We start from the raw sequence: 25,688 nt of genomic DNA, 5'->3' as shown, positions 1-25,688 counted from the left end.
GCCTTGATTGCAAGCATGAGCATAGAGAAACCCTTTCAAAAGACTCTGTGCTGTGGAATAATTTCTTGGTTAACAGGCGATAATGAGATTTCCTTCTCACAATGCACTGTAGAGATCCTAAGCAGGACAAGAAGAAGCTTGGTGGAACAGACAGCCATGATAGTTTGCCTTTGCTGGCCAACTTGAAGGTCTTTCTTCAAAGCAGAGGAAAGCTCTGGGAGAACATACTACAGTGTTCCTGATTTCCAAAAAGCTTTTCCGAAGAGGTGGCAATAGAAGGTCACAATTTGGATGGGAATTGGCTGGTCCAAAGTATTTGAGAATCTATGGCCAAAATTCAACTGTGCTGCAGTATGGACATGTGGAAGGAGAAGAAGACAGTAGATACAGGAGGGTAAATCAAACAAGCTAAGTCTCTAACCTGAGTTTCTCTGCAAGTTCCCTGTCGATCAGACAAAGAGGAGCAGGTGGTCTGCCCAGGAGGCAAAAGATGAAGATGCCTTAACATTTAGTTCTGAACAGAACATCAAAAGTGTCATAAGATCCTAGGAATGACACTCCTCTTTTCTTTTGCACTGTATGTGCCACCCTCTGGCACTCACTGGTGCCTTCCTTCACCGGGTCACATCACATTGAGCCAGCATTTGCAACTCGCACTTTTGTGTGCGAGACACAAGAACAAAATATGAACTAGTGAAAAAAACAACATAGTGCATCTTTTCACCAGATGGACAGAAGCTTCTTGTGGAAAGCACCCACTTTCCTGATGGAAGAAATCTTTTAAATACCCAAGTCTGTAAGAGAAAGAGTCAATCCTGGGCTTTTGCTTGGAAATGCAATGCTCAAAGTACTCTGTAACTGGAACTCCAGTAGGAAAGAACCATCACAAGAGAACTAAGAAAAGATCTTTTATAACTATAAAGATAACTTTGAAACGATAGATGATGGCATACCCAGGGACAAAGCATTTTGACAGGCAAGCATCACATCAAAGTACATATGGGTATCTATAGGTAAGCCCCTAAAGTAATTAAACACCAAAATGATGACAGCTTCTGATAAAGAAAAAAGCAAAATTAATGTTTATTGAGTGCTTGACCCAGGTGGACAAGCACACAGGATTAACTGCCTCTGTTTCATAACAGACAAGGAAATACAAACACATTTATTACTAAAGCAGAGCTCTGAAACTGAAGTTAATGCTAACTTCGAAGTGCAATTCTGCTTGAAGGAGTGGCTGTAAAAATGGCATTCTCCTACTCGAAAGATCTATTTCTTGTAGTTTTCTGGGTCACATCTGCTTATTTGAACACGATTTTTTAGGATTTTAATCCTGTTAGCCTGCAGACCAAAGACAGCAAATGGAAAGTGAGAGAGGCTCCTGAATGCCAGCCACTTAACCCCTACTCAAACAGAGGGGATGATCAGGTGTCAAGAAAAAGTCTGGGATTTGGCAGGCAGAATCCTTACGGATGCTGAGGATGCACAAGAAAGAAAGGAAAAACCTGGGTACTCAGACTTCCAGGTTGCATATGGGAGGCTGGCTGCTGAACAAAATCTCTTTTCCTTGTAAACGGAACATATTTGGTGTGAAAAGCCCTGAAAGACCACCCGTTCTTTTATCAAGCAACCTCTGAGAGTGCAGTGCCACTTCACTTTGCCTAGAGAATCACAAAAAAAGCAAGGAAAAGACTCTCTCCAGAGGTCACTTGGTCCCAGTTCCTGGTTTTGAGGCACTGCCAGACTCATGTTGCTTGCAAAGGGTCAACCTTTCTATTTTAATACCTTTATTAGAAGGAAAAGTCAGTTATTTTCCTTTGTAGGATCTGACTTGGCTTTATAGAGCAAGCATGACAGGGTTCAGCAATGCTTCAAAACCTGTGAAATAACAACAGTAATCCAAAGCACATGTCACATTTTTATCATTCGCCAGCTCTTGAGTTCAATTGGGTTTTTCTCAGGCTCCCAATTTCTTGCTGGTGAACTCCTAGCTTTCCAAATGTAAGAAATGAGTCTGCTTGACTCACTTTGGTTTCTGCACGTCTAATTCTACAGGCAAGGCAGCTGGGACAGGCAAAGCTGCCCTGGACATGGGACAAGTGCAGTCACCAGCCACGGGGCTGATACGACAGGCACACGCTGCACTATCCCCCATGGGGTGGGTGGAAAAAATTAATATTGGGAAGAATAAGTACAGCAATGACTCACACAGGTTATAGGGCTGGACTGAACACAGTGAAGCGAGGTTTTTTTTGTTCTGAAAAGGAGCTACTCGAGTTCAAAAGCAGCACTGGAAAAGGCCTTTTAGAATGGGATCCAAAAAGCCATGTTAGCTAAGGTTTTCCCATTTTCATGCTTCCCTGTATAAAGGCACACGGTTCAAACTGAGGCAGCAACGCATTTCAAAAAACCAATACCATTTCCCTCATTAGCCTGAAAATGCTGAAGAGATCAGGCCTTCTGTTTTAAGCATTAAACTAGAAAATCTAAAGTGCTTTCTGCGCATCCAGTCTAATGTTTGCTAATTCATCTCTGTATGAATCTCCATCCATTTTGCACCCAAATTCCAATTGTATCAAAGGAGGTTTCCTTACTTTACTGGCTCCCATGACTCCCGCTCAAAGCCCCTGTGAATTGACTGTGCAATTGAGGACTCCATCAGATCGACATATCTAACAACAAGTGGAGCAAACAGGTCTTGGAGGTGTTTGTGGAATTTTCCATTGCACAATTATCTAGAATAGATAAATAAAAGTATAGTAAGACACTACAGTTTACTAAAACCTCTGTAACAAACCACAGCGTGGCACCTTCATCACACAACGAATTCGTCAGCGAACAGGAAAACTTCAAGAACACAACAGGAGCTGGCATCAGGCACCAATGTTCACGACACAGACAGCAGGAATGACTTCTTACTCCAAACAAATAAACAGACAATGAATCTTCTTTTCCATTAATGTCAAGCTTACAAATACATTATTACTTCCTGTGAATAAAACAGGTGTAAGAAATACAGCATGGCAAACATTATGGCTTTAGCAGGTGGGAAAATAATTTCTTTACTCTCCACCATGACACTGGAATTTGCTCTCTGAGATTGGTCCCTGGATTTTTTCATGTGGTCTTAGAAAACTAACTGGGGCCCTGGTCTGGGACCTGGCTGAAGGCAATGCCAATTCTGCCAACCCAGCTCTCTGGGGAGCGGTTGGAGCACCCAGGCAAGTGCCAAATCCTCACACAGGTTTTTAAGGCAATGGGCCCACGTGCTTTAAGAAGAGTCTTATTTCACAAAGTACTCTTCTTCTGAATTACTCCTGCTTCCATTTACTTTAATATTTTCCTCCCTTCAATAAAATGTTAAAGCAGGGACTGGTTTACTTCATGCTAAATAAATGCAGTAACACATACATAAACGATACACACATTTAATGACAACGAGATAGAGTACCTAATTCCTGCTTATCAGGCAGCCATTACCAAGAGAACTTGAGAAGAAGCAGCAAATAAAAGTTCAGCTTCTCACCTTCGACTGAGGCATTTGATTTAAGGGGTGTCTGTGTGTTTTTTTTCTAGTGGCAATGGAACAAAAATTGAGCTGATGCTAAAAGAGTATGTACCGTAAATCTCTACTCATCTCAGTTGTCTTTGCAGTACGGAGAGGCTGAAAGTATTATCAGTAACCTGAGCCGCCCACTGAAAAGGAAATGATCAAAATACAATACATACAGTCACTACGGAGGGAATCGTTTATGAGCTGGAGAGCGGGAAGCTGTCCCAGGTGTCTGGGGGTTGCACCTCTAACGCAGCATCCATATCCACTGCAAACAGGGACAGGAAGGTCTCCGCGTGCTCAACCATTAGGTCTGACCACCAAGCAAAGGCCTTCAGAGTTGGTAGAAAAGATAATAAAGAAGCGTGTTAGTTCTAAGAAAGCACAGAGAAAGATGTTAGGCCACGTTATCTCAAAAAAAAAATTTTAAAAAGTGCATCCCGTGGAAACTACCTTTATTGTAAAGAGAACAGTGCTTTGGAGTGCTAGCCTGCATGGGCCATGCTAATCCCAGAATTAGGCACTGCTATTCTAAGATAAAGGTTTCTTGCAGAGGATCTGTTCAGAGCTCCACTGTAAAGGCACGCAGCTATACATGGCAAAGAAGGTTTCATCTGTTCAATTTACAATAAATGACTTCATTCATCTTTAATGATGCTAATTATAAAAAAAAAATCAACTAATTCTTATTCTAAAGTATAGGAATTTGGGAGTTTCTTCACTGTGCTTGTGGGTTTTCTGCTGTGTTTTTCAACAGTTTAAATTTTACTTGTATTTGCTACTGCCATTTGTCTTGAAAATCTACAAGCCTGAGACATTAAAATCTGTCCTAAATCACTCACACTCTCCTTTAAAGATATTTCAAACATGACCAGTAAAAGTTATTACAGCACTGTTCATTTTACATGGTTAGCTATACACGCCCATAGAAACACACTACCACCTTCATGATGCTACTGATTAGGAACTCATTAGAAAGCTCTACTATCAACATGCCAAGGTGAAAAAAACAAAAATATCTACGGCAAACCTATATTTTCACAGAGGCAGGAAAAAATTGTCTAAACTTGAAAACCAAAAAAATATCAGTGAAGTAACTCATTCTCATGCACATGGGTCCTTAAAATTGGCTGTGCGGGCTCTCTGAGGTGGACATTCACATCATACATGGCTCAGATGTGAATGCTGCAGACGCATGCATGCGGTGTTCAGAAGCCACTTCTGGCTGGGAACATGCAATATGAGAAGTGCTGTAGATAGGACCATGTGCTGTCGTTTGAAGGACGGGAAATTACTCAGCGACTGAAGGATCTAAGGAATAGCTTCGTGGCACTCTGCGGAAAAAGAAGTTTCTAGCATAGGCACAGAGTGGAGATGAAAACGGAAGAGATTGGGAACAGAGGATCAGTTTGAAGAGGAACTGCCAGCCAGGCAGGGGCATTTTTTGAAGATTTTAGCAGACATGAATAAACAGAATGGGCTTTCACTCTCTCACGGTTCAGTTTTGATTCACTGATGAAGAACTGCACTGATGTGCAAAGCACAACTCCAGCTGCTGGTTCACTTGGCCATGGGGAGGGAGCAGCACCCCCAAACCAGGTTACTGCCATGGACCCCTTTAATTTTTCCTGTTTTGTCCAGACTTCTCAGATGTAAAATAACCACAACAACCAGCTAAATCCCAAGCTAATCTTCGATTGGGCCTGCCCTGTCATGGGGGTGATGATGTGGACGAGGTGGGCTGTACCACAAAGGCACAGCTTCAGTGCTTGCCCGTGCCCTGAGCGGCAACATCAGGAGGTGACGTGTCCCTGTGGTCATGGCATGGGGACAAGGTGGCTACAGCAGACTCCTTGTCTGCAAACTGTCCCCAGCCCCAAGGCCCGTAGATGAAGCTGCTCAGCACAGTTGAGGGGGTGCCTCAGCAGGCTCAGTGTCAGCAGTGGTGGTGGCCTTGGGCATATGCAGAGTTGATGCAGAGAGTCCACAGGGCTGAGCACTGTGGGTGGTGCTCTTCAGCTCTTCTCCGCATTTGGTGCTGGTGTCCAACCAAGCACAGGGCTGAATTCCTGCAAGTGGCCACATCAGGAGGCATAAAACCACTGTGAGACCACACAGGAAACAAAAATGTCATGACACAAGTCTGGTCCTGATGCCCGCTCCAACCTTCTCCCCAAAGCAGCAGGTGGGAAAGGAGCTGTGCTGAGCAATGGGAGGGTCCTCTTAAGTTAGCAAAGCTTGGTTGTGGTTTTCAAGGAGGGTGATGGGGCTGTTCCTTCTTGATGTGGTTCCTCTGGCTGTGCCTCTGCCTGCCCAGAGCTTGCTATGGTGTCACCACCAGGACACTGCCCACAGGTCTGTGGGCACTGAGCGATCGGTACGAAGGACCAACAGCAACCGGATTTTGGGGGGAAGGAAAAGAGAGGAGGCCAAAGAATATCTTCTGTAACAATACCAACATAAACACTTCAGAGTCTGCTTCCACAAAAAGGGGGGGGGAAGCTATTTTAAAAAAGAAATTACAAAAAAAGCATGTGATCATTGGTGAAAAAAAAATGCCCAAACCAGTAACAGTTTCTCCTTTTGCTGGAAAAGTCAAATTTCAGTTCTGTAAGTCTCTAACTTATGTCAGAATCCTCAACCTCCCCCCTAGCTTCACTGAGCAGGACCTTCCTGTGGTGGGAGAGGTAACAACATACTTAAAAAATCTCCTTCAAGATGGTAACATTTCATTTATTTACCATCTACTTACCTGCTTTGCTTAAATCACAATGTAAAGGAGGAAAAAAAAAAAGTGTGCTTTCTAGCCAAACACACCTATTATTGTATATTTTACACATGGATACACATGTATATATGTATGACCTCAAGGAGTTAAGATACATATATACATATACACATATGTATACATAGAGAGAGAAAACACAAGTTCAAAAATAGGTGAATGGCATTGTCTCTGGCATTTGTCATCAGTCATCCAGAGGAAGGGAAAAGGAGCTAGGAGACATGTGATGGGAGAGATGACACAATGACAGAGACCTCCCGCTCCCAGATTACGGACGTAGGCACACGGGTTCTGCTGCATTTCCGCCTGTGTTGGGTTGCTTCCTTCTCATGGGTAAAGCAAACCCAACTGACTAGACACAGTACTCCTCTTGTAATGATTTTTGAACATTTTCCATACTCAGAGTATTATTTTCTGCATTCTCATTAAGGAATCTGCCTGGATGTCCACGTAGGGAAAATGGGGCATGTTTTAAGTGCAAAACTGCTGTTCTTCAGTAAAATAAGGCATTTCTTCAGTAAGCAGTGCAACTTAATTTTCTGCTAAATATCCCAAGTAGACCAAAGAGTTGCACCTAGTAGGTCAAATGTTCTCCACATGTCAAAAAAAAGTTACCTGGAATTATTTGGGAGAAAAAAAAAAAAGTAGTGTAATGCCTCAGCAATTCTCATTGCACTCTGACAGCACAACACGGCTACAACGCATAATAAAAATCAGTGATAAACACCCAGCCTCTTCTCTCTCTTCCTTGGGTGCAATTCAAAGTGTGCAGAGAGCTGGCCAACTGCCTGTGCACTGCTGAAATGCCACAGCCACCCTCAGGACAGGGATTCAATAACGCACCGACAGTGTGCCGGGCTCTGGAGAGAGATGGGTTTCACCCTTCCAGGTCACTGTTCAGAACAAGGGACCGGGATATGCCTCCTATCCATGTTGGCATTAACCTTCTGTCTCTAATCAAACCTTGTGACACAAAAGATGCTGGAGAACAGTTCTGAGCCTTCCTCCTGGTGATCTCGGTAGCGAGGCTGGCTGAGCACGACCGGGTCCTGTAACCACTTCCTTCAGAACTCTACTCTTTTCAAATAACCTGTGTTTTAAAAAACAGCTTCTTCCCAGCCGGTTGTACATCCAGCCTGTGCTGGTGAGGAGTGGAATAAAACAGTTTGTGCACAAGTGCAGTGCTCCTGAGCACCCCTTGCTTTTGTAAAAAATGAGGTTTATTTCACCTCTTCACCCCATATATTCTCTCTCTACATATAAATACTGTATATCCAGTACAAGGCACATACAGACAAACCAGAGGAAGACCACTACCATTCTAGGCACTCGTGTAGTGCTTAGTCCATCTCCACCACAGTGTACTAGAGGTCAGGTGAATGCAAACGACAGGTAACAACAGGCTGAGGAGCGAGTCCAGGCAGGTAGGGTTGTGTTGGGATGTAACTGCAGCGCTCGTAAAATATACCCACTGCTGCATGCATGGACTGGACTGCTATGCCACATTACCCTCCTGTGTCAGGCTACCAGCCCTGCAAGCAGCCGACTCGAAGTTGCTGTTACATTCCTCGGTCAAAGTTACAGAAGCGAGGGCAACCTGGGTAAAATCCCAGTAGGAAACATGGCACTGAGAGGGCATGCACGGAATATGACAGGAGTGACTCGTTTCATTCAGTTTAGTCACATACCTCTTTCCCCTGCCAGGATCATCCAAGATTGAATGAACAGTAGAAAAACAGGGAGGAAATTTAAATATGCAGTCAGGCATTAATTGGGTTTTGTGGATTGTTGTGTATTATCAATAAGTAAAATTATACTGCAAATTTAATACACACCGGAATGATTTCTAGGTGATTGTGAAATTATTTATCAAATGCTCTTAATGCAAAATATAGTGAGTATATATAGAAATATATATCGACGGGAAGGAAAAGAGAAAATAGTGAATGAGTGTTACAATACCTACAATCATAAACAATTAACTGAATTTTAAAATTATTCCCTTCTCAATACGCATTCAAGAGCACCAGATTTACAGAGAACTCAGGGCTCAATCCTGCAAATACTTACATGGATATGCAACATCACCTGCTTGGGCAGAAATGTCCTGACATGCTGAGAGCAGGACTATAGCCAGCCATGCCAGCTGCCTGTGAGATCAAGTGTTTCCAGGATCAAGCCTCACGATTTTCTGGTCTATATATGACTATGACATGGTTTCAGTGGTTTTAAAACATGAACTTTTCCCGTCAAAGTGCTTTGAAGAGTTAAGAGTGGCATTAGGCCTTAGATAACCCAAATAATGAGTAACTGAGCACACACAGTTCATCCTAACCTCCATGATTAGTAATTGAAGTATTCCCAATAAGCCAAGACAGAAGAGGCCAACAGGAAACCAGGTGAGTTAATCATGTACTGTAGGGGCCCAGGGAAACCTGAATGCTCAGAAAGGGACAGAAAGGAGAATTGTCCTGTTTTGTTGTCGTTTTCCTTGCTTCCCTCTGGACAGCAGGAGCTGCTGCAGGGACTCTGCTCATGCTGGCTGGAGGCACACACAGAGGTTATTATTTGGAAATACAACCTTTCTGGAAAGTGGACAGGCATGCTCTTGTATGTAGTTGGTGGTGAATTATTTGGCCAGATTCAGCTCCAGTGCTGTCGGAAAGGCTGCAGACTGACATTGAGGAGAGTACAACTTAATTAATTCCTCCTTTAGCCCTCCCTCCCCTCTGAAAACACATTCCTCCTGAACTGTACTTTGCCTTCATTGTACTCGAGCACCGTTACTTAAGAATACTTTTGGCTTTTAAAGAAGAGAAGCCAGCACCATTTGGGAAGACATCACCCAAATATACAAGGCTCCCACCGGGGTTTGCTGAAGACCTGGGGGACACGACCTCGCCGGGCGCCGCTGCTCACCTCTGCGTGGTGCTCTTCATTTTGCTGTAGGACTTCAATTACCAACTCTGCCAGACGTATTGTATCTTCTAACTTTTTAGCTGGTGTGACTAACCGGCCTACATTCTCTGTAGTACAAGAACTCAAGTTAAAAGGGAAGCAGGGTGAAAAGCTAGACGAACAGTAAGTTATTTTAGAGGTTAAAAAAAATAAAATCCCATAATATTCTACAGCTTTAAAGATCTTTTCATGCATATGTTAAATGCTTATATAATTAGTACTGAGCAAACCAGAAAGCCACATTCGTTATTATACTATGAAAATACAGTGCTCCAGCTCCAAATTTCACAATACTGTCAGAGTTGTTTTGCTTTATGGTGGCACTTTATTAGCTCAAATAAGAACATCACATTCTCCAAAGACAGCATCTGGCCACTAATATATGAAAAACACGTATCCTTCGACGTAGATGATGCTATTATAGGAATCGTGTCTGTATTATTTTAAAATTCTTTTAAGAAGATCAATTCAAACAAATCTGTCTGTACTTGTAATAAATTGTCTCTCAAGCAATTTAAATGTCACCTGCTACTGAAAGCAAAACTCGCAGGTCTGCCCTGCTCCAGGATTTAACTCCACAAGGGTCAGGAGTTACGCATGCTGGAGGGAGTGGAAAGTGGTAAATCCCACGTTCATAGGTAAGATTTATATGGGAAAAGAGATGCAACTTTACAACAAAAACCCCGGAAAACAAACCAAAGAGTTTAAATCCTGGAGCTTGGTGTTTAGCTATGCTGAGTTATTTTGCAGCGTTTTCTGAAAACTCTAAAAAATAATTAAACTATATTCTCCAGGTGATTTATATTATTAATAACACGTTAAAAATCTGAGGTGCTAACAATATGGAACACTTAAGCGCATTCCACTAGAAATAATGCAGACAAAAGAAATAATCACATTTTCCTTAAACAACAGCTTCTGCAGAGCTGGCTGAGCGCAGCCAAGAAGGTTTCTGTGAGCTGATCCTGCAGCTCACTGCCCTGGGGCGTGGAAAGTCTCCTTGCGATGGTTTGCCTGGAGGAGAATTGGAGTGGGAGACCTGCTCCCTGGGGATCCAGGTCACCACACAGAGCACAGATGTGTCTCCAGTTACAACCAGGTCCCAGTGCTGGCTCTCTCCATGCAATGAGGGCGAAGAGAAGCCTTGCACTACACAGCCAGTTCACACCTCTGCACCAACATGAATTTTGGCCTCTCCATGATATCAAACCCACAGAACTCATAAATGGGTGAAGCACCAAACCCCCCAAATGACCAATTAAATCTGTAATTAGCAGTGTAGAGCAGACTGCATGACCCCGGCACAGTGAACTGCTAGCACTGCAGGTACTAAAAGTGCCACTACTGGGAACCACCCCAGGATTTCCAAAGGATCCCAGCTAAGCTGGAAGCCTGGGTCCTGCCAACAGGCCAGGTGCTGGCTGGCATCTCTCCCCAGCCTTCCACACATGCTGTATTTTGCTAGTCACCATGCAAATGAACTCTACCTTTTGCTGGTGTATGTCACAGATAGGGGCCCTGGGAGTTTCTTCTCCAGTTTTCCTTTTGTTTCTTGTATCACTGGAAAAAAAAAAATCCAGGCTCCCCTTAATATTATTAACTGGGCAAATACTAAAATTGCAGAGCTCCTGATTAACTCCTTAGTCTTTGTTCTATTCAATCCAGCGCTTCACCAGCTACAAGAAGTAGAAACTGCTTTCTTTTGCAAAAGGAGCTCAAAGACAGGTCCCTTAGTAGATCTGATTGTTTCTGCACCTCTGAAGCCAAGCGGAAGGTTTTCCATTGATCAGAGTAGCATCAGACCCATTCTCATTTGCAACACTGATCTGCTCTCAAATATAACTAAAAGACAAGTGTTAATAAGAACAACTGCTCAGAGATGCTGTCTTTAAAGAAATATTGATGCTTATACAACTTTGGCAAGCCAGCAGATGTCAATCTTAATTTTTTTCCTTCTTATTTTAAATATTTCCCTGGTTAAGTTACTATACATCAGAATATTCTGCTAAGATAGCTGGAGCACTGACAGTTACATGAACGTATACGATATACTTATCAAACATTTCATCCAACATCATGTAAAGCTCATACATATTTATAGTTTTCATGCAAAATGTTATGCAACAACAATGTATTTTTGTGCTGACGTTGATATTGAAAATGTTGCATATGTCAGACATTGCTAGACAAAAAAATGTGGACATTTTGAAATAAATGCTACCTCTAATCTCTAAACCTACCACATCGCGCTAGGTATTTTGTGTAAAGCTGCACATGAGAACTAGCTTTCTACTGCTACAGAAGCGGCTGCTAGACTAGGAAAACCACTGAATAAAAGAAAGGAAGACTATTACAGTACTTGGCGGCTGTTTGGCCATGCCTTTGAGCATATGATCTATCATGTTAGTCTGCGTTTGAGGAGATGATGGTGGTGGCCCAGCCGGTGGCTTAGGCTTGGGCGGACGGGCTGTTGTGCATGACGGAGAGAGACGCCAAAAGTAAAGAGACAAATGACTTCATAAACAGTGACAAAAAGATGGAAACTTCGAAAGGAACATAAGCAGAAATGATCAAATACAAATGGAATAAGCTGCCGGGTTTTTTGCTCATCGGTATTTGAAGTATTGGACGGTAATGACACCATTTAACAACACATACTCTAGAAATGGGCAGATTCGAACATCCTGCGGTACCGTGCAATCAGAAAGCTAAAAATTCAATGCAAGTACGAAACTGCAACTTCATGCAGTCCCACGAGGAAAGTGAAATGGGTTAATTCAGTTAAAACTCTGGAATTCAGAAAAGGTGAACTAAAAAGATGACTTGAAGTCAGCGCCCCAATGCTTAGGTACATTTAGCAATAGATAATGAGCCACAGGAATTAATTGCTTTGCAAATATCAATTACACAATTTTAGATTTAAAACGTCACTGTTGGTTAAAGGGAGCTATAAAATATTCTTGTGCAATTTAAACATGTAAAAAAAATCTGTCACTTAAAAATGGTGTGGTTCCTGATCGTTTTCCAGCTCATTTAATTATTTTCAACTTGGAATTCTAGTGGCTTTTATATTCTGGGTTGAATCATATATAAAAACTTGCCAGCTCTATCAATATGTTACTTGCTATTCCAAATGTTAGAATACTGCAATCAGGACTTGACCCATCTGTCATATAGTTTACAATATCAGCATAAGAAAAATTCAAAGAAAATAGCCTTTCCTTTTACATACACCCAGAGAATAAATTATATACTGTGAATATATTAACACAATAGTTTCTATTCCTTTTAATAACAGTTTTTAGCAGCATTGTGACTATTTTTAATCATGCATTTGCAAGGAATCTGGCATATTTATCTGGACATTCTATTGCCAAAAGTCCTTGCCATTTCGCTTGCATTTTCCAGCGGGGGGAAAAAGAATCGGCTGGCTTGTGAAAGGAGATTTCTGATTGCTTTTAATTCTCACAGAATTATAACACTTATCAAAGTATAATAAAGAATACTCGAGTAAACCATTAAGGAGTGTGAGTTAGGTTGGTGCCCCTCTCAGTACATGTGGATATACACACACACATATAAACACACATACGATGCACACGTGCACGCGCACACACACACACACACACATATTTTTAGCCTTTGAAGCTGTGTAATGATTAATTCAGACTCTCTGATTTAAGCTACTGGTTTCTGGCTTTTTTATTTTTCCTTGTTTTCTTGTAACAGGAAAAGCAAATCTATTCATCCATCTCTGGAATAATCCTGATCTTTGTTCAATGTTTACCAAGAGTGGCTTTGTCCCCAGAACTAAACCTCTCAGCCTCAAGTGACAAAAATAACTGCTTTTTGGGCATTGGCCTAATGACTTTCACTCTAATTTAAAACATAAGCAAGAATTCAATTTGGCTACTCACTAATGACTCCTGAGCTTGACATGTAGATGTAGAAAGAATATTTTACTGCCCTTCACTATGGCAAGCAGTTTGTGCCAAGGTCCCTGGACGGGAAAGGATGGTGGGGAGAGGGGATTGTACATCTCCTCCCATCTGCATGTGACAATTGTGGGCTGGGAAACCCTCACCACCCAGAGGAGTCTGTTGGGTGCCAAAGTTGGGGGTGTCAAAGAGAGCTCCTCCTAAGACTGCCAAAGGCAGAGTAAAAACCCATCCCAGAATTGCAATCCATTGCACACCTCAGCATTGCAACCCTCAAGCATCCTTAAATGTGAGTCCAGCCCCTGCAACCCCCAACAGCTACCCATCAAAAAATAGGTCTCAGACTTCATGGACATGCAGACTCCAGAGTGTTGAATGGGCCTGACTAGTGCAAGTGTTTTCTGTCCTAGCGAAAAGTCATTAACAGAGAAAGAGGAGGAGGAAAAAAGCAAGAGATGCAGCAGCATCTTCACGAGTCGTTAGTGCAGAGCGTACAGAACAGCTTGGAGGAGGCTCCCGCTGTGCAGTTGTCAGCACAGTGCCCCGGGGTGGCTCTCACTTCTGTGAGACCCCCCCCAAGCACCTTCCCCTGCTCCTGGCATCCCCCTGCCACCACCCGCTCTTGGAAACAAGTTTCCACAAGGCATTGCAGCAGGATAAGCAACAAACTCTTGATATAATTCTGATCTGGCCCAATCTGCACAAATATTCAGCTCTTTTGTTTAATTCAAATTTTTCAGACCCAAATTCAAGGCTCTTGCACTACAGCTGCAAAACCACCTGGAGCGAAAGGAGAAAAGTTCTGTCTGTTCCTGGGGGCACTGAACACTCTGTGAGTCCCAACCCATGCTTTTCTTTGTTGTCTCTTTATGGCAAGAAAATTTAAAAGATTAAGGTCTGGCTAAGGAAAGAGATTAATTTCCTCTGTGAATTTAGACAGAAATGGGGCTGTGACTGCCATGCCTTATGAGGCACTGGAGTTTATGTGCTTCTCTGGGTCCAGGTCCTCAAGATGGTACGTGAGGCCCCTTTGAGGGACTCCAACTTTCAGGGTGGCTCAGCTCCTGCTCAGAGAGAGGGAGACATGTAAGGCTGGATGGGTTTTATGGCACTTGCTAGTGAAGAGCTGCAGCGTGTGTGGCAGGTTTTGTTTCACTTTGGCTTTTCTTTTTTCCCTGTCCTTTTCCTCTCTAATCCCTCACCACAGCCAGTTTAGTATCAGAAATGCTCTTGTATTTGCTCCTAATGTGTGTCAGATGGGTAGGATTTAAACACCTTCATTACTGAAATCAGAGGCAGGAGCAGCTTCTTCCTTACCAACAACCTGACAAAGTGCTTTCCTGGACAAATTTCTGCCAAAGGTTTTTATGCTTCTCTGTGATACTGGTGAATAAAATACTTGCAGAAGCTCAAATTACTTGGCAAATTCTGGTTTGTGCTTGCAATAAGCTTCAGACTGCAATGAGTATAACAGGTACATTGTTAAATCTGAGCTACTTTGGGTGTGTTATTGCACACAACTCATTGTGTGTGACTTTACAGACTGAAAGATTTTCAAACTACGTTTCTCACTCAGCACCATGACTTCTGCTACATGGGTTACATCACAACAGTAAGAATTACACTTAGAAGAGTATTACAATAGAAGAGTATTATTGAGTTTTTGTATTTTTCATAATTTGTATTTTTGTAGCCACTGATTTAAGGATTTCCTTGGAACAATTAAAACTATACGACCCTTGCTAACAGCCTTAGTATCTGTTATGTGTGCATTCATTTGCAAGCCAATCATCAAAATGATATAAAAAGCTGCTGTTATCAAGACAATTGTAAAGAATAATGGACTTAGCCATAATGGACAAGGCAAAACAGCCTTTCATTACATTCATAAAATGAATTTGCATATATCTGAAAGGGATTTCAGTAACAATATTCTTTCTTTCAAAATTAGATGTGTTATCTTAAAGGGAAGAAAAAAAATCATGAAAAAAATGGAGACTCCAGTTCACCTCAAAACCTCAACATACTGCAAAGTGAACTGATCTCCTGATTTTCTGATCATTACTGAGTCTAGTGAAGAATCTGTGCCTATCTGAATTGTGTATCATGCCTCAGGCAGCAAGTTACTCCACAGCTGGTGAGAGACTTGTAGAAACATAATGTCAGAATGTAGATGTTCGGATTTCTGAACCTCTTGTAATAACTTTCTACTGCTCTAAACACTGCCTTTGAAAGGGCAAGAGGAAATCTCAGAAGCTGCATAACAATTCTTCATTAAACACAACTGAATGCCACTTCAAGGAATGAAACAAATAAAGCAGCATTTCGGTAGCACATGAATACAGGTTGTCATGTCTGAGTGAAAGTGTAGGATTTATTAATGACTTCAGCCTATACCCTCACATAAAAAGATGGATGTTTTCATACATTTTGCATTGGTATTTACGTGAGGAATATAATTTTATGTTCTTTTTAAGCTTTGGGGTTTACCACAAATGCTGGAGGGATTGCCCAGCAGGGGCTGGGCTGACAAATCATACAGGACCTCTCCTTGTCTCGGACCTGATTAATTGTCAGGCAGCTCAGCTCCTCAGCTGAGAGTTACGAATATGTGCACAGAGCTTCCCAGGCTGGGATCCAGAAATAGGGAAGGCGAGTGACGTAAAGTGAGCATGGGACTGTGACAAGGGCCAGTACGAGCGCCTTGAAAAATACCACTGCTTCTTAACAACCTGCTGTATCGCTCTAGTCTAAAACCAACCTCTCCTGCTCCTGCTTCCTCGGCGGAGGACGCCTTCCACGCCTGCTGGAGTGACTGTACGTGCAAGATGCTCCATGGCTGGTGCCAGCTGGGGCTGATGCAGCCCAAGACTGTGCTCAGTCCCTCTCCTGGGGGTGCACCCGGGTCCCCAGCCTGGCACAGGCACCTGGGAGATGTCTGCCTCTGCACAGCCACTGCAGCTGCCCCTCGCTGCTCTGTGGGCAGCACTGCCCCCCACACTGACTGGGTTTCTGTCTCACACCCACCCCGGCATCACCACCGGGTGTGTTTTCAGGGGAAGTCTGGCTTCCCCGTCAGTCTGTCCTGGGAGGACAGTGCTCACCAGCGTGGTGAGATGTGGTGCCTCGGGAGCCCTGCTTCCTTGCAAGGGGATGGAGTGGCTGCCAGAGAAGCAAAAACCTGACATGTTTGGATAGAGTAGATGATTTCCCTTGGTGACAGTGCAATAGGAGTTCAGTGGGTCCCTCTGCTTTCCAGGAGACATCCCACTGCTCTGCACCCTGGCACTAAGCACCGAGGCGAGACCTATCTTTGTTTCTCATCTGTGTGCCCCAACTCAGCACTACCCCGAAAAGCCTCTCTTTACAGAGACCAAACCCAAACTGCAATATGAGAAATATTTGGTCTGAAAACTAAAAAAAAAAAACAAACCCAGTCTCACATCAAACCAATCGTCAAGCTTACAACTATTGCCTTGGCTGGCACCATCTCTAGAGCTGCCTGTACCCAACTCCACCAGTGCAAGGTTGCACTCGTGTTCATGGGATCCTTTGGTGCCACAGCACTCCAACACAGTGCAGCACATTTCACAAACCCCGTGCACAAGGGATGGAGAAGTTATTCTCTTCCCAAAGGAATTGTGGATTCCCGGCTTATATAAACAGACAAACGCTTATTTAAAGGTTACACTTATTAATCTGTTAGTAGTTTTGTCTAATCAATAATTAAATCAAGCAACGAATTTTTAATTCTTTTAACATAGTTTCCTGTTTAATGTTCTATTTCAAAATTTTAAAGCATGGCAAGAGACTACACACTTCTTAGGAGAAAGGACATCAAAGGGTGACATTTGTGTGTTTAAGAAGTTGTTTTCAGTATCTTATTTTTATTCTTGCTTCTGGCAAAATAAATAAAAGTCAGGCCAAACCCCAGTCACTTTTGACTCCACTTAAGTTGAGGGAACTGGTTTCAAGTTGAGTCCTGCTGACCTTGCCTGAAAATTTTTCATATAAGACAAAGGGAGATTTGTGGGCACAAAGCACCAGAGTCACAACTCCCTGTGCCCTGTCACTCGCTCCAAGCATAGAGAAGAAGCAAGTTTATTTTTAAATGAAGTGGGCTGTAGGAATATCCTTCTGAATTTCTAAAATGTAGGCATGCAATGGGCCATTGCAGCAAGAATGATGCTTAGTGCATTTATTGTGCTTATTGCACAACAGCCTGCGCTCACTTTAACTGCTGCAGTTAATGGTAATAATTGGGATTGTTCTATTTGCTCTTTGTTTATTTGCACCTTTTATAGCTGCAAGGAAAAATTATTTCCCATTTTCTAAATATTGATTTTTATTCACAATTAATTTTAATGTCATGCAATAGATTATGGGCCAAATTTGAGATGAGGAGGTCTGGGAAAGCCAGAACCTGGCCCAGCTTCTTGTATTGCTCTTCTGAAGCAATTTCCCTTTGCAAACAGAGCTGAAACCAACCTGATCTTTTTTTTTTTTTTTTTCCCCACAAAACAGAACAATCTACTCACGAAAATAATGAACAGTTCAGGTTTCAAGGACTTTGGAACTAGGACTCTGGGATACAACAGAAACGAGACCAGGGGCTGCAGAGCTCCACCATCCCTTCTGCAGAGACGGGCACTTGAGCTGAGCCTTTGCCTTGTTACATGTCACCACAGGTTATAAACGAGAGACAAACACAACTTCTGTCCCACTGGATTGTTTGTTACACACTAACAAAAAAATAGAAATAAAGAAAAACCCAGTCCTCTCATAAGGGCATAAAACAGAAGGTATGGAAACCAAAAATGAACGTTAGTTTAGTTATAAATGTGTTTGTTAGGTGTGGAAAATTAATGGCCAAATCACCAACATTTTTTCACCCAAAATGAGCTGCAGTTCTTTTGGAAAACAAGAAACTTTCTCTTTACAAAGACTAGATTCTCCTCTACAACTGTCTCCTAAGAAGATACTACATCTCTATAGGGTACTTCTAATCTATAGGGTACTTCTAAACTATGCTCTAATCTATGGAAGGAGGAAAAGGAGATTATGTAGACAGCACAAATTAACTCCTTAAGTATCAATGCATCTCCATTTTCAGCCTGAAGGAGTACATATCTTAAGGAGCTATGAAAATAGAAAACAAAATAAATATAACTCAACAGTCCTAACAATTTATAATGCATATACAATTGTTCACCTGCATCCTTTTGATTCTCTATATGAAAGAGAGAAAGCAACAAGGAGAGAAAAGAGAGAAACAAGAACAGATATGCAGGATTAATGAGCAAGTGGACCGCACAGCCCCCCAGTTATGCGTGATATATGACATTTGAAAAGAAGAAAAGTCGCCCCGTCTCACCCCCCACCCCCCAAGCGTGGGGTTACCAAAGGAAGCTCCTTTCACGGAGGTGAGAGAAAACGCTGCACAAATAGAAAACCAGAGAGGGCGAGCTCTGAGGACACAGAGGGGATCTCCGAGCGACAGCGGGGTCGGGATGTCCCCTCCAGAGCTCGGTGCAAAGGAGTAAGTAAAAAAATCGAGGAGGAGAGCAAGTAAAGTGCATCCTTCCGCTCGAGAGCTAACAGACAGGAGACATTAAGATCTGATGTACAGAGAAAGGACAGCCTTAAACGATCTTAAACACAGGATTGGGTGAAGATCTTATACGCAGGCAAAGGGATGGCTTTTTCCAAGTGTCCTTTATCTGACCTCTAGCTCACTTCTCCCCGATGTAGCTGCTACCTTTTGATTGTGTACCAGTGACAAGCACTTTACAAATTGGGGTTACACAGAAGCAAAGTAAAAATGCATTCAGGTCACGGACATAAAGAAGAACTGAAAAAACTTACAGACGGTCTGAGTTTGTCACAAACAGATGGGTTAATTCTCTAACCTGGTTTAGGCTGATAAAAAGTGACTGGACTTCTCACACTGGGTTTCACAGACAGAAGCAACAGACAAGCCAATGCTAAAAGACTTGAAGCAAGGAGAGTGAGTTGGTTTGGATCTGGACTTTCTTGAGGTAATGAGAACAGAGAGAGCGAGGACAGCATGGAGAGGAGGGTGGTAGGTACTCACGAATGGTTAAATCCATCACTTGAGAGGCCAAGCAGAAGACAGGATGCTCATACATTTCTCTCTTTTTCCCTATAAAAGAGGATTTGGGCATGCAAGAGGCTTAGGTCAGAAGTAAAGAGGTTATAGGCTATAGGTCAGAGGAAAACTTCATATCAGGTTAAAAGGAAAGTAGCCATAGAGTATTTTGGGAAACATACAGGATAAAAAGAAGGAAAAAAAAAAAAAGAAAAAAAAGGAGGGTTAAAATTTGAGATCTACTGGATTAACCATTCAGCATGCCCATGAGTCACAAGAGAGGCTGTGACCATGACTCTAAAGGTTTGCTCTGAACTGTTTGCAGAATATAATGATCAAAACATCATGAATAGAGGGAAATAGAATTTCATTGGTTTAAGGCTCCAAGATACTAAGGATTTCAGCCTTCAGTATCTAAGGCTTTCACAGGTATTTCTTCATAAGCATAGCCTCAAGCATTGCTGCCACTGATTTGGTTCTTCATCTCTGACAAAAGTCCCTTCAACATGTGGCTATTCAAATGTCAGCTTTCAAAAGCAAGATTTCAAAGCCATGTACGGCGTGCAGGAACGTGTCTCACCAAGAGAAACGTGGCATTTGCTTTTCTAAGGAAGCATTTGAACATCTAGTGGACTATGCTCATGAGAGAAAACCTGATGCATGCAGCTGGCGGATGTTGGGTTGTTTGAATTAACAATCCCAGCATGCTTGGAAATTGGTGTTACAACCACTTTTGTAGAAACAGCATCAAAAAGTGGCTGTGGCCAATCACAGATAAAGGAGGAGAAAAGCAGAAGAGAGCAGATAGTGTGGAATGAACTATTTCCCTGAAAAGGCAGCTGGAAAAAAAATAGGTTTGTTGCTTCAAAGTATTCCCAGACCTAAAAGTCACAGTGCAAAAAAGAGGGCAGATAATTAACACAACCAAGAAGAATTGAGGCACAAAAGGAAAAGTACACACTAACTGTTCTACTTTGGAAATGAATGCATTTTTACTTACAGATCATAAAGTTTGTTTTTGCATAGATTTATCTGAAAGAAGAGAGCAAATCTTACCAACGAGTTAGTGATATTTACACAGAGAACCTAAGGGAGCCAGCCCTGGGTAGAAAGCATCCATCAACAGAAAAGCTGCTTTTGATTCTCAGTCCTCCATCCTTGTCAAGTATATTTAAACATTGCATTTTACAGAATACACCAATTAAAATATCCTGTGAAGTTGAGTACTTTGATAAATTGCCTGATAATACAGTGCTTATGAAACCTTCGTTCCTTCTCTATTTTTGTCACTCATTACCAAGTCAAGAGTTGATAAACATCCTTTTAGTGCCCAATTCTTAAGTGTTTCTCACTGGATGCATAACAATGAATTCATTACCACTGGTACACAATTTGCATCATTAGACAGAAAAAAAAAATGGAAAAAGAGAGGACATGTCATGTACAGAACCTGGACAATTTGCCATATAATAACAACCCAATTTTTCATGTAAACAAGAACTAAGAACAAATCAGAGGGAGTTTTAGGGGTTTTTTTTCCTCCTCTCAATATTGTCCTATAGGCATACAACAATAATCTTGGCTGTGGGAAAGCTTCACATCACACATGACAGAAACCCAGAGCGTAGAGCAGAACATACCATTCATCTGGAACACACAGGTTTAAGCAATTGGGAACTTGGAAAAAGTTGGGTGGGAGTTTCAACTTGGGAACAGCAGCCAACAGGGTACCAACATAAACTGAAAACATGTAAAGAACGACTGTATCGCAGAGCTTCAGTAACACACATCCTCCAGCAAACTTTAAAATGTCTTTTTGATGGCTACATGTGTCTCTGGTCACTGGTTATTATTCTCCCATAACTTAAAAGGTCAATAATATCAGCTATGCCAGATTTAGAGTGACAAGAAAGAAATCTGATGCAAGTATGGGATCGCTGATCAATGACTGTTAAGCAAACTGCAAAGACAATGAAACACTCCCAGAAAAAAAAGACATTTTAAATTGGCTACAAACAATTAAACATACATTTAAACAGTTTTTCAGCTTTTTATTTTTCATTCGTTTCCTGAACTGTCACAAGCAATTAGCTGCACTATACCTTCAGCTGCAAAGATGACATCCCAAGTATTTCTCAATTTGTTTTTTAAAACCACGACTGTGAGTCTGAATACTACACCACTGGCCAAATGCACTAACGATCACAGAAAAAAAGCTGCAGTTCTTGTTAACTGTTTCCTCTCTCTTTTCCAGAAAAAGAAACGTTTTGCATAGCTTCCATTCTTAACTGCTTCTGAAGCCAACATCACAAAAATTATTCTGAATCACAACAGTTTTATTGACAAGAGAATAAATAGCAAATGAGCTTCTTTTAAATAGCTCCCAGCCACAGTTGCCACCTAGAAACATAAGAAAAATTGTAATTTCGCAAAGAAAGAGCCTTACCTTCAATTTTGGCATACTCTGATAGTCGAGTATAATTGACTAGAGCTGCTTGCTCCAAGCATTTACGGATGACTGTTTTTACCTCCTCTTGAGGGACCGGAGTAACTATGTCTTTCATCAGAACCTTGACACAAGAAAATCTGATTTGTTGTGGCATCGGGCACACGGAACTGCTTTTCTCCAAGCCCAGCACATCCATCCATATCCCTATGCTAGTGCTGTGTGGCTCTCGGGGCATGTGTACAATAGGCAGGACCTGCTAAAAGGTCACCTTGGCCAGCCTAAGATGTGGGACCTACCCCTCCTGTATTATTTCCCTTCTGTATCTACACCCTATGGCACGCCCTGACATCTGTGCTGATGATTTTTTAGGGCGTGACATTAAGATCCATAACAGCTTGCCCAGTGCCAGGCAATGTTTTACTCTTCCCAGGCTCTGCTCACTGACTTGGGTTTGGGTCTGAGCTTGGCCATACTGCACGTTAGCAGAGGTGAGAAGGATGCCAGAGCAGCGGGAAGGCTGGAATAGGGATTGGGAGCATGATGGTGAGCAGGTTTCATAGATCCAGGGGGAACAAGTCTGTCTGAAGATGGGAATTTCACTGGGCAGCAGCCAGGCATTGCTGACAAGGATCTGTGGGGTGGCTCCTTTCCAGGGAGATCCTCCACCCTCACATATCAACACAGACACAGGCTGTGCTGCCCTTAGTGGCCAGGCTACACACCTGCCTTCAAGCAGAAGAATGAGAGACACCTGAATACCCACACTTCAGTGTTAACTAGTATTAATTGTATGTCCTATGCAAAGCCAACAGCTCCTCAAGCTCTTCTAGATGGAAAGGTACATGAATGAAGGTAATTTGAATGACTCTCTGCTGGTTTTATGCTTACCCTTTCCAGCAGCGACAGAGTGGCTTTCAGTGCACCCTCGGGACGGCCAAATGGAAAGCAGTACCTAGAAAAAACACATCATGTCAACACCAGACCAGGTGCATGTGAACAAGCCTTTCCTGAGCTACAAAGATGCTTTCCTAAATACGCCCAAGAAATTCCCATCTGCCTGGAATGAGCAGTCTTTCTACACACTAATTTTTGAAAGGGTTTGCTGGGGACACTAAGGCAGCAAAACAGAATATAGCTTATCTGTAAGCTGATAGTTGCAGCAGTTTCTTAAATCTAGGTGTCACCTGGAGAGTTTTTATATCTCCTAGGAAAGAGATAAATAGCATCTTCTTGTAAAAATGGGGGGAAAAAGCTTCTCTGGAAAGGATATTAACTTCCAGCTGGAGACCTGGAGATGCTCCAGGCTGTAGGTAACTCACATTGCTGATCTGTGTGTGAATGTGCACAATCTGCCTGACCTGACCGGTGTAGTGGGAGCCATTCATCCCTTTTTGTGGGGGAGCATCCATCCTTCCCATACTGTGACATCCTTGCAGAAAGCCCTGCCTGTCAATACCAGGGAGAAGGGAAAGTAAGTGGGTAATAACTGAGAGGAACAGAGATATAAGAGGATAAGGGATTTTTTTGTTGTTATATTTTAGAAAAAATCCACAGCTTTACCATGCCTATGAGAGCAAGATGGTTTGAGATATCCTTTAAAGGATATATATTTAAAATCACACTCCAGCTATAAACATGCTGCACTGCCCTGTGTAGGTCTGTGTCACTTATGCAAAATTCCTGTACGCATTCAAAACCTGCCTTTTGGCTTTGCTGCTTATGGGAGGGAGTTGGGAGGAAATCAGTCCTCTCACATCCAGCCTGGGCTCTCTGCCTTTACCTGAAATGTGTGATCTGGTTCTCCAGAAGCACACGAAGCCGCTCCTTGATCTCTTCAAAGCGCTCTTTCTCGTCCACGGTCACAGTTCCTATCCCGTCAGGCCTGGAGGAGAAATGTCACAGTGATTCGGGTTCCACCTCAGCACCTTGGTACCTCATCCCCACAGCACACTGCCCCTTCCAAAAGGGACTTCATCAACTGTGAGACCCTGGACAGGGGATGTGCCATGCCAAGACATGGGTGGTTGCAGCAGAACTGCTGCCAAGGTATCAAAAATAAACAAACATCCTCTCTCAGAGTGATAATCTAGATGTGGAAGTCCCCCCTTCCCCCTTATTTTCCTTATTAAAGAAGTTGGGAAAAGCATATTTCCCTGTAAATACAGGTATATGTATGGAGTGCAATGCCAGCTCTCGCTGCAGGATCGGGCCCATTGCCGGCAAAACAGAGACTGAATTTATGCAGAAAAATTCAGCTACTAATTTAACACAATTCACAGTATAAAAGAATATCAACAACAAGACATATATATAAACAGAATAGAGAATTCTGCACTCCTTCTTAACCGCTGAATCACCCCATTATAGTGATTTCTTGAAGTGAACCATCTTCAATATATTCTGCCGAAATGTGCCCAGAGAGTGACACGCATTTTGCATTGAAAATGCAGTGCCTTTTTGGTAATTTAATTTAATTTTAATTTACAAAAAACAAGCACATTATACAATTTATCACAGATTTTCTCAGACTATTTGATGCTCCTGTATTTGAGGAGTGCACAGGAGTGTGTAGAGAGACACCCAGGTCCTGCTGCCTTAGGGTGTTTCTCATGTTTTCACAGAGCACAGCGTGCAGGCAGTCCCTGCCGAGGCTCTCCTGGGGCTGGATGATGTGGTGGTCCCTGTGCTCTTCCACCCTGTACCTCTGCTGATGCCAACCCACCCGAGAGCAGAGAGCAGCAATCCCCTCCTTCTCCCCCACAGCCACACGGCAAAATCCACAGCGCAGCAGCATCCCAGGCAAGAGCAAGTGTAATCCATCCATTGCCAGACAGACAATCATCAGAACTGCTTCCCATTGCAGAGAGCAAAGTCTATGGATTTGTGTACTCCTGGGCAACTCTGCTGGCACAGGCACTCTTTAGGTAATGCAAGAAGTCTTAAAATTGAACAATGTTCTTACTTAAAGGCCTCCTCCAGTGTTCAGCTTAAGCTGCATAAATCCGCAGTACTAGACTGGTTTGGCTTTACAAAAGACTTGGCAAGGGATTACAAAGCTTCTAATGAACCTCCTGTCAGGGGTTAATTGGTTGGCTTTATTTTCCTCTTAAAGAATCAAAGGCCCTAAACTTAAAAAAAAAAAAAAAGCTATAAAAATTTAAAAGCTATAAAATCTGTGCCATCACTTCTCCCTGACCCTGCATTTAGCAAGCTCTTAGTATCATAAATATGAACTCTGATATTCCAACACAGGTGAATAAACCATTAAAACATTTGGGAAGAGGAACTTGCAAACCGTACATGATATTTACTGCAAAATTTTATAGCTAAATATACATTAAATAAAACTTGCAACATGGACACAGAAAAAGACTTGAATACCAGGGCATGTATTTAAAGTTAAACAGCATTTAATCAGAATCTTTGATTATTTGCCAAATTCATTTGTGTATTAAGGAAAAAAATAGGAGAAAAGATTTAGGCTGAAACTTGGATAAAATGTCTCAGCTGGGGAACACATTTCATAAACAATTTTGGAAGTATGGATCTGGTCTCATTAGTACCTAATTAGTACTAGTTATTTTGAAGAAATGAGCAAGCCACAAAAAAACCAAATTAGATATCGAGCAAAAATTAATGTCTTAACATGCTTAATATAATTTATTCCAAAGTTCCATAAAATATTTAACATTCAGACAGAGATGTCCATGCCTTTTGTGATGCTGTGTACCTCACAGTGCCTGGTTTGCTCCCAAGCAGAGAGAGATAATTCAAGGCAGACTACAATAAATGCCGTACATTAAGGGGCAGAGTTGTTTGACTTTTGGCATTCGGTCCTCCCCCTGTACCCACAACAGCTCAGAGTGTCACCGGGTTAATTGTCTCAGCGCTGACAA

General features: G+C 42.3%; 1 protein-coding gene across 1 annotated transcript in view; it reads right to left on the bottom strand.

The window, feature by feature from the left end:
• The window catches only part of CADPS (calcium dependent secretion activator), a 211,082-nt gene that overhangs the window by 47,413 nt on the left and 137,981 nt on the right, over positions 1-25,688 (bottom strand). The window contains 10 exon segments of the mRNA XM_032699168.1: positions 2,595-2,735; positions 3,726-3,762; positions 3,765-3,885; positions 8,027-8,035; positions 9,258-9,364; positions 18,447-18,464; positions 19,329-19,397; positions 21,790-21,913; positions 22,681-22,744; positions 23,573-23,674. Of these exon segments, the coding sequence (XP_032555059.1) occupies positions 2,595-2,735; positions 3,726-3,762; positions 3,765-3,885; positions 8,027-8,035; positions 9,258-9,364; positions 18,447-18,464; positions 19,329-19,397; positions 21,790-21,913; positions 22,681-22,744; positions 23,573-23,674 (792 nt within the window).

Source organism: Chiroxiphia lanceolata, chromosome 11 (genome assembly GCF_009829145.1).
Source record: "Chiroxiphia lanceolata isolate bChiLan1 chromosome 11, bChiLan1.pri, whole genome shotgun sequence".
Lineage (NCBI taxonomy): Eukaryota > Metazoa > Chordata > Aves > Passeriformes > Pipridae > Chiroxiphia > Chiroxiphia lanceolata.
The sequence above is the reverse complement of the archived record's forward strand: the minus strand, read 5'-3'. Positions and strand labels throughout refer to the sequence as shown.